This window comes from Myotis brandtii, unplaced genomic scaffold (assembly GCF_000412655.1).
Source record: "Myotis brandtii unplaced genomic scaffold, ASM41265v1 scaffold923, whole genome shotgun sequence".
NCBI lineage: Eukaryota > Metazoa > Chordata > Mammalia > Chiroptera > Vespertilionidae > Myotis > Myotis brandtii.
This window is the reverse complement of record NW_005371804.1, coordinates 2,237,147-2,246,685: the sequence shown is the minus strand read 5'-3', so window position 1 is coordinate 2,246,685 and position 9,539 is coordinate 2,237,147. Positions and strand designations below refer to the sequence as shown.

General features: G+C 42.8%; 1 protein-coding gene across 4 annotated transcripts in view; it reads right to left on the bottom strand.

Annotated features, from left to right (window-relative positions):
* Nucleotides 1-1,867: 1,867 nt before the first annotated feature.
* PKNOX1 (PBX/knotted 1 homeobox 1) overlaps nucleotides 1,868-9,539 on the bottom strand; it is a 50,348-nt gene continuing 42,676 nt past the window's right edge. For 3 of the 4 annotated variants that reach the window (XM_014532921.1, XM_014532922.1, XM_014532920.1), the window contains 4 exons: nucleotides 8,897-8,973; nucleotides 6,855-7,027; nucleotides 4,747-4,954; nucleotides 1,868-4,607 (listed from right to left, as the gene is read on the bottom strand). In XM_014532921.1, the coding sequence (XP_014388407.1) occupies nucleotides 4,577-4,607; nucleotides 4,747-4,954; nucleotides 6,855-7,027; nucleotides 8,897-8,973 (489 nt within the window). In that variant the 3' untranslated portion in view covers nucleotides 1,868-4,576. Of the gene's footprint in view, nucleotides 4,955-6,854; nucleotides 7,028-8,896; nucleotides 8,974-9,539 lie in introns of all 4 variants that reach the window. The other variant, XM_005885718.2, reaches the window with a different exon arrangement.

Here is a 9,539-nt window from a genome sequence, read left to right as displayed (position 1 = left end):
TTTTTAAAAATAATAATTTATAAAAAAATATATATATATACCTGATTTTATCTACTAGCCATTTACTAAAAAGAAGTCTAAGCAACTAAAGTTACCAACCTAATAAAAATGCTCCTTCGAACCTGCTGGGATAGAGTTTCTCCCCATACCATAGCCATTATTGGCTTTTATGGGCTCAAATAGAAAATCTTAGAATGAGAAAGGCATTGGACTTATGTGTCTCCAGAACATGGAGGCTGGGAGACAAGGGAGAGGACTCTAAAAGCATCTGAAAGGAGAAGGGATGGCAGGCAGATCCTTGGTGCAAGCACATTTCTCCCTTAACAATGGAGAGGTATACAGATGTCTCCACTGAGGCAAGTGATCTCATTTAAATCATGATATAAAACACAGAAACATCTGTGCAAGGTAACCCTTTCCAAATACTTCTCTATGCGAAATCATTACTCAATTATTCAGTCATGCACCACTAACCAGTCCTTGGTAGACTAGCTGGAGATCTTGTTGAGACGGGACATTCTGCGCCTGGGGTCGGCGCAAGGGAGAGGGGGAGCCTCCCAGACCAGCATGCTCTTCAGTAAGTCACATTGGCTGAGATGCCATAGTGCTATAGTTTTGCAAATTTTAGTTTAAAAAATGGTACAGCCAACTTAGGTCTCAGTGAAGAGGATCTAATTGTAAAGAGCTAAAATAATTTGTGCTAAGAATTTCTACGTAGAGTGCATAAATATAATATGCATTATTTAAGACATCTGCATAATGCAACAAAAAGTGAAACTAAACATTTAATCTAAATACATTTCTTTCAGAATTTGCTAGATCATTACTTATTAATTAACCCTTCTCTTTCAAGATAGAATTTTATTTGTCATGAACAGCACTTTTGACCTAGAATGAACCTTAGAAACCAATTTATTTCCTTTTATAAACCAATTCCTTTCCTTTTACAAAGGAAGCACCTGAAGCCTGGAGATGATGGGCAGGGCGGGGTCTTACCTGGGCCCATTTCACATCCACCCTCTCACCTCCGACATAAGGGAGTTGGAGTGACAACACAGTGACTCCGTTTTCTGTCAGATCTATCAGAATACTTCCTGAAACAATATACTTCATCCCTGCGAGTGCTAATCTCCAGCAAGATCTGAAGTTTTAGCTGCACTTGTTAAAAAGTATTTAAAGTCTTCTGACTCACGTTAGCCTCTAGGTATACAGCTTTGGGGAGTTAAAACCACTCTGAAATGTTCTGCCTGGGCATGTAGTTTACAACAGGAACTATGAAAGGCAATACCTTACTCATCAGTCATAATCTTCTCATTACTATTGAAATAATTAGGTTTATGATAAAATACCAACCCCTCCCCCACCCCGAAAACAAAACCAAACATATAAAACAAAGTCACAGGCATTACTGTGACTTATAGGCTGAAGGCTTGGGCTCATTTTTTCCTAGAAAACCAATGACTAACTGAAGTAATTGAAGATTCTTAAAAGTAAATGGCTCTAGTGTGGGGTAATCTTAATTTTTAAAATGTCCAGGGGTCACCACAAACCCCAACTGTCACCAGCAAAACATGTCAACAACTTGAATGTATTATTTGAAATGTAAAAGGAGCTTGCAGTGACATGGGCTTTAGAAAATGAAACATCCAGCCCGGCCACTGTGGCTCAATGGTTGAGCGTTGACCTATGAACCAGGTGGTCAGCGTTCAGTTTTTGGTCAGGGCACATGCCCAGGTTGCAGATTCAATCCCAAGGAGGGGGGCGTGCAGGGGGCATGCAGGAGGCAGTCAGGCAATGATTCTCTCTCTCGCTCTCCCTTCTCTGAAGTCAATAAAAAAATATTTTTTTAAAAAGAAGAAAACATCCATAAAGTGTGTTTCTATTTTTAATTTTTTTGCTTTGATAAATCAATTGCTTCACAAAAATCCCCTTTAAAGACAACAATCCAAGAAAACATATTGTTACAGTATTCACGTTTTAAAGATTGTCAGTTCATAGACCAAACATAATTAAAACAAAGGAAGATTGCTGAGTCATTTCTGTCACTAACTGCCAAAAATGGGCCTGTCACACCTTCTGGGTATGTTTAAGTTTGAAAAAAAATGTGCCTCAGCACTCTTCACGCAGGTCAGAGTAGAGTCACCCGAGAGGTGACACAGAACTGATTCCTCTGCACACGGAATAAATGCTGAAACGTATCTTGCCATCTGGAACCAAAGGCTGAAAGCTGGGTTAGTCCATCAGCTGGAGTTGTTTGGGTGCAGCGAAGCTGGTCCAGCTATCTGCTCCAGCTGAGCAGCAGGGACAACATGCTTACCTGGGGTCTCAAAACATTCAAAAGCATCCTTCATAAGGAAAGAATTGAACAACAAAGGATCTGTTTGTTTACAGTGAAAATTCAGTGGAAGAGGTACTTTCACAGGTTCTCTCCAATGTCTGGAAAACGGGTGCTGATAAGGTGGAAAATGACAACAAGCATACTGGGCAGTGGTTTTATGACCCAAACAGCCATGTCAGGTGTTAATAAGGGAAGATGTTAGAAAAACCTCAGGCTGTGCCTACCCATGCGCGCACTCTCTCTAAATAACCTTTGCCCTAGCCCCCTGAAGGCAGTGACAAGAGCTTAGGGCTAAGAACACCACTTCAGCTGCAGAGGCGCACGCCTTGTCACTGTGCACATAAGCTGAATCCAGGCCAATGGAACCATGACATGCCGCATCCAAACTGACGCGGTGTGTGCAGCCCTCGGCTAACATCTGCTGCCTCAGTGCCGTGGTTTCTGGTGGGGAGAACCAATGACCTGTAAGGAGCCTACATGCCCTGTTTTTCCTAAACCAAAGAGCAGGGTGGCCCAGAGGGACAAAGGCGGTGGGGGGAGGTGGGGAGGGCTGGCTTCCACAGATCCTCATTTTGTGAAATCCAGCAAAGTTAGAATGTAAGTAAAGCTAAAATGATCTTTGAAAGTTATGTAGACTTAAAATATTAAAAACTGTTTATAAATAAGAAATGCAAGTTACTTTAAAATGATATGCTCTCCCCAAAGAGTTGCCAGTCAAGCTTTTTTAAAAGCTGCTGAAATACTTCAAAAGAAATTTTTATTATTTCTTTCTGCCTTCTAGGTTATCTAGGAAGTACTTTCCTATGATTAACTTTAATTAATAAATTTTTAAGGAAAAGTCAGTCCCAGAAAAAAAAATCTGCACTAGCTCAGCATACCGTTCAAAGTAAACCTGGTCCATAACCAGTTACTGCTGCTGAATCTCAAGAACTAACGACCTTCCCAACCATGAGACCCTCCTTTGGAAACACGCTGAACTCTGGGTGTCACAGGTAAGATTCCATACAGACTTCCTCTCTGAAACACGCCCTGTTTTCTCTCTGAGAAAAAACCCCAATGGCAAGCGACCAAATGAAAACCAAAGTAAACAAAAAACCTAGTCTACAATTTTGATGCGTCTTGGCACCAGGAAATGGAAGTCCTAACATTATTCCAAATCTCTGGAAATTCCAGAGTAACACATACAAGGAGAAAACCTCAGCCCAGGACCAAGGGTAACCTGTGTGGCCAATAGCAGGAGCGTGCACCGCTTGTCAGCACAGTCCCGGTCACTTCATGGGTATCTGCTATAACTATGAAACGAAGCTGAATGTTTGTGATTTACCCTAGTTCTGAGCCAGTGGGACAGGGCATTTTATATTAGTTTATAATAAACATTCTATGTATAACATATGGCTGACTAAAAAATTCTAAAACACACAGCTAACATGGTATAGTCACCATTTAACTGTAGTCAAATTTAAATTAGACTGAAATATGTATGGTAAAAACTAATTACTGGCTACCATTTCATTTAACTAAGTCCTACTTAGCAAATACCTTTAGATATATGTTTAGATTAAGTGGAAAATGAAATCTGAGCATTTACATATAAACTAAAATTTGACTACATATCAAAATTTCATTAAATAGTTGTTTCTTTTGTAGTAGTAAATGTAAATTACTACCCTAGCTATCTTGGGGCAGGTTCATTAAATTTGGTCAATTCATAACACTCCAAATTGAAATAGTACGCATGTATGATTTCTTCTCTAGAAATTTTATCCTCAATATAGTCATAATCCAATTCATAACGAATTTATAAAAATAGCTTTTTATCCAATAATTCCAGCAAGGTAAAAATAGGAGTTTCTTTTTATATATAGCAAATGAAACAGGCTCACTGACTATGAGAGAACGTAAAGGTACTGAAGTTGTTGTACATTCACCACAGAGTCACACCAGTTTATGGCCGTGTCTTGTCCACCTCGCACTGGTGCTTTTAAGGTGCAGAAGCTTCTTTCAAACCTGTGGGCTACACAAAGAAGTCAGCCCTTGGGGACCTGCTTTAACCACAGAACGCATTGAAACTGCATAATTTTTTTTATAAAAGTTCCTTAATCTACTTAGGGGCTCATGGGGGTTTGTCATTTGTCACATACTTAGCGTTAAACCTTTAAAGAATTTCCTTGAAGACCCACACGCACGCACACTCACTTGAAAGAAGTTGCTGCACCAGCACAGATGCCCTTGAGCTTGCTATGAAATACAAAAGTGCACTCTTCTATATCTACATATAAAACAGATCAGAAATAAAACTGTGTAAAATGTTTGCTGTGCAAACTATAAAAAGCCAGGCCCGCCGCCCTGGGTCCTGGCGCCACCCTGGGTCCTAGGCGCCACCCTGGGTCCTAGGCGCCCTGGCCTACTGCAGGGAGTCGCTGTTCTCCAGAACCAGCCCACTGATGTGGGTGGGGGTGAGTGCGGCCCCGCCAGCCCCTGGGCTGTCCACGGACTCGTCCTCACTCTGCTCCGCCATCATGACCTGCTGCACAGCCAGGGTGGCACCGTCTGAGGACAGAGACTGGAGGCTGTCCACATTCATGCTCACGGGCGTGGTGATCGTCACAACAGCTCCTGTGGCAAATCGGCAGAATGTAGTGGTCACTATTCAAATTAGTGCTCAGTGGAGGAAAACACTGTTAGCCAACTGGGTGCTATTTGCTCATGTGACCTCTCATTAAGACTGTGTGTTTCTGGGATGCTCAACAGGGGTTTAAGAAACTCTAGAATTGGCCTCAGGCCTTGCTGAAGGTCTCAGGAGTAGGGATGGAAATAGTGCCACAAGGAGAACAAAAGAGACCAGTGAAGGCAGGAGAAAGGCCCACACAGGCATAAATGGGGAGACAAAGAAAAGGGACGTAAGGTCAGAGTGAGGAGACCAGTTTGGAAGGGACACGCTAATCCCTGCCTGTCTTGGAAACGACAGTGATCTCACGTGCTCACCTGTGAAAGTCTCCAGTGTATTAATATCCAGTGTATGAAGTGGTGAAAGCAAGAGGAGACACCACTGGATATGTTACATCTGGGGAAAGAGGCTCACTCGTTCGTGTCTGTGCACAGAATACCTCCTCACAAGTGCAATGGGAGCACGTGCACGTACAGGAAACTGGAAACAAGGTTGTCTCCTGAGAGGACTAGACGCCAGGATGGAGGGGAGATTTATTTTCACAGGACATTCTTGTTTTTCCCCCCAATAGACAGGTACTGCCTTTTCTTTTGGAGGAGGAGAGGGAGAGAGGGAAAAAATACCTTTCTAATTATTGGATTAAAAGAGAAAATAAAAACTGAAAATAGCAATTATTTGAATATGGATGTAGGATCACAACATACTAAAACACACATGAGGAAGCCAAAGGTTTAAGAGCATACACTACAACTCAAGAGGAGTTCAATGGAAACCAAATAAGCCTGACTTACAGCCCACCGAGAGGGCCGTCCCAGCCTGGGCCAGCACGGCTGGGAATGTATGCCTTGAGCAGGGGCAGAGGACGGACTGGCATGTGCACGTGAGGAAATGACCTGGGCTGGGGAAAGGACCATCTGAGATTATAGAGCGGTGTCCAGCACTCTCTAGCCAGAGTGGACACGCCCGATGCACGGGAGACTGGGTAGAGCACTCCTAGGTCTTGCATGATTGTAGAGGGTGATCAGCCTGGGGCTGAGCACTGCTGGGAATAAGAACCAATCCCAAAAGCAAGACCCAGAACTGACAGAGGATGGAATCAAGCAGTGACTGTAACTGTACTCTATGATTCAAAACGTAGGCAGACCCAGGAGAGACGGAAAGACTCACACGGCACTTCTAGAGACGAAGACTACAAGGTCTAACACAAAAAGCACACTGGATGGGATCAGAGGAATTAAACACGCAGAAGAAAGAGACTGGTACAGCTGATGGGTAGGAGCAGAACAATCCACATGAGACAGAGAAAAGAATCCAAAACTTGAAAGACCATCCGCAACTGTGTGACCTTTAACCACCTAACAGGGGTGCGGAGATAAAAATATATTTGAAGAAATAATGGCCCAAACTTTCCTACCTTAATAACAGTTATGCTGCTGAGTGAAAAAAAGACAGAGAATGAAAAGATAACACCATCAATATACATTTAAAAATACACACATACTAGACAGAAATATATGCATTAAACACATCAGAGAGGTTGTGACGGGTCAAAGAACCGAGGGGACTAAAAGGGTAAATAAAGAGGGCGAAGTGCCAGGTGGTGAGAAGTGAGTGGGAGGGAAAAGAAAGACGAAAGGACACAGGACACAATGCACTGTGGACGCTGGGTCTTGGTGTGGGTCATGTTTCATATGCTGTGAGTGTCTTAACACATAGGCCTCAGGATAATGCTTCCTGAGTTTCAGATGCAGAAACAGACAACTGCACACACCTTGGCTCCTGTTCCCTAAACTCACAGGAAGCGACAGTGCTTACGATTCACCACCCGCCCTGCAGGTATCCCCGTACCTTCTGACATGGCGAGCTCATTGGGTGGTGGCTGTGTGGCTCCGGATGCAATGGAGTCGGGCCAAAACCTCTGAACTGGTCTGTTCTGAGCAGTTTTCTTCTTTGTTTTTGGAGTTTCAGAACAACTAGAATCCAACATCGGCTGAAGAATTCGTCTTCTAGCATTGATGAACCTGAGCATTGAGGTCGACAAAGGAAGAACTGTCATCAAAACACCCTTTTTAAAGACACTGCAGGAGCAACACAGTCCTTCCAGTAAATAAGCTGCTTCATAAATCACACAAAGATGATCAGAGTAACTCATATTCCCTCTGACAACAGGTATTTAGAATATGGTACACATATTCTCTAAGTGTCCAGAAAAACAGGGCATGCTGTTTTTAAGATAATTCATTTAAATAAAGACCAACACCTCCATGGTAGCCCCTTTAAAAAAATGCTTTTATTGACTTCAGAGAGAGGAAGGAAGAGGGAGAGAGAGAGATTCGGCTGCCTCCTGCACGCCTCCCTACTGGGGATCGAGCTCGCACCTAGGCATGTGCCCTGACAGGGAATCTAACTGTGGCCTCCTGGTTCATAGGTCGACGCTCAATTACTGAGCCATACTGGCTGGGCAAAGGTTACTTAACTTTAAAACCCTAAGATTCAAGAACATGTAAAATTGCCCTTGAACACATTCTAATAACAAAGAGACTGACTCCGCAGAGCCTCCCTCTGCGTCAGTCTTCAGTCCCTGTAGCACAAGCAGGATAATATAAATATTTAATGCAATGCTAAAGCATGCCTCCTGAATATTTAGTTAAATAAACTGGGAGATTTTATCATTTACATTGGAACTTCAAGTTTAAGTTTTAACAGTTAAAATAAGAATATAATCATGTTTACAAGTGGTAGAATTTATGCCATTTTAAAAATTTTTTAAAAAAATGTATTTTTATTGATTTCAAAGAGGAAGGGAGAGGGAAAGAGAGATAGAAACATCAACGATGAGAGAGAATCACTAATTGGCTGTCTCCTGCACGCCCACTACTGGGGATCGAGTTTGCAACCTGGGCATTTGCCCTTGACTAGAATCGATCTGGGACCCTTCAGTCCTCAGGCCAACGCTCTATCCACTGAGCCATACTAGCTAGGGCGCCATTTCTTTTATGCATGTCAATTTTATTAAGCTGAAATCACTTCTTATGTCTGAATAATAAGTAAACAAACATGAGATGAGTGACTGACAAAATCTAAGTGCATCCTAGACCTTAGTGCCACTTAGTAATGTGAACAGCTCTGACTGAAGGGAACACACGTGGTCATGGTCCAGGTGTCCCGTCACATGTGACACAAAAACCAGAGCAGAATGTCTCATTAATAATCATCATCCTGGGCATCTCCCCGACCCCAGGCGCTGCTGTGGGACAGGACCACCACACAAACGGCGGAGGACTGCCTCCCCCAAAGGGACACAACACAACGTTTCAAAAGGTGGTAGAGCTGCAGAGGGGCCATCAGAGGTCAGGATACCTCATCTCGACTGTCCACCACCTGGAAGCTTAGCCACGAAAACATCACATTTCTAAATCAATTCAGGAGCTTGGGAGTAGTAACGCAATAGAGGAACACATTTCTAATCGGGCAAGCAGGATATAAGCAAAAAGCCCACAATGAGATGTTGAGCATGAAAAATGTAAGTTGGAGGTGTGTGCTGAGCCCTGGTCAGGTGGGTCAGTTGGTTAGAGCATGATATCATCCCAGTACATTGAGGGTTTAATCCCCCATCAGGGCTCGAACCAGAAGCAACCAATGAATGCATAAGTAAGTGCAACAACAAATCAATGTCCATCTCTCTCTCTTTCAAATCAATAAATTAAAAAAAAAAGTGTGTGCTGATTTATTCTTAACTATCTACCACTAATTCCAGCACTCTGAAAACAGGGTATTGCTAGTTAAAAGAACTCATATTTTCAACCAAATTTTACTAGATATTAGTGTCAGTGTTTCCAAGTGTTCTATGATGTTTACAGGCACAATTTTGGAAAGTGGGCGTGTCTTACCAGTTGTTAACTTGGAGTAGTGTCAAATTTGTCTGAGCAGCAATCTGTTTTTTCTCATCTTCTGTGGGGTAGGGATGCTAAAAATAAAAAAGGGTTATATGAACTTCAATTTTTAAAAGGAACTCAGGATTTTCTAGGTAAAATCCAGGCATACAAATAATCACTTATAAACAACTGACAAGTACCAATCAATACTACTTTTCAGTTAAAAACTTGAGTCTCATAGGTTTTTTTTAGAAACGCCCAAGCAGAATGAAGTGTTTCTCCTGGCTGCCCCGGAATGGCAGCTGGTTGAAGCCCAGGCTGGTTAGACCTGTCAGCCTGAGGCTCAGAGATGACAATAGTAACATTGCCCAGCGCTACCACCTTGGGCGCTGTTCTAAGCACCTGATATACCTATAGCTTTTGTGTCAACTTGACTGAGGTATAATTTATGGGCCATAAACTGCACCCATTTACAGCGGATAAATGGTGGGGTCTGGACCCACAAACCTCTGACACAGCAGGCACAGCAGGTTTCTCTCACCTCCACACATTCTACAGTAACTCCCTGGCGCCTCACCATCACCTCTGAGACACTGTTGTCACCTTTACTTTACAGATGAGGAAGCTGAAGCATGGAGAATTTACAAACTCCACCCCC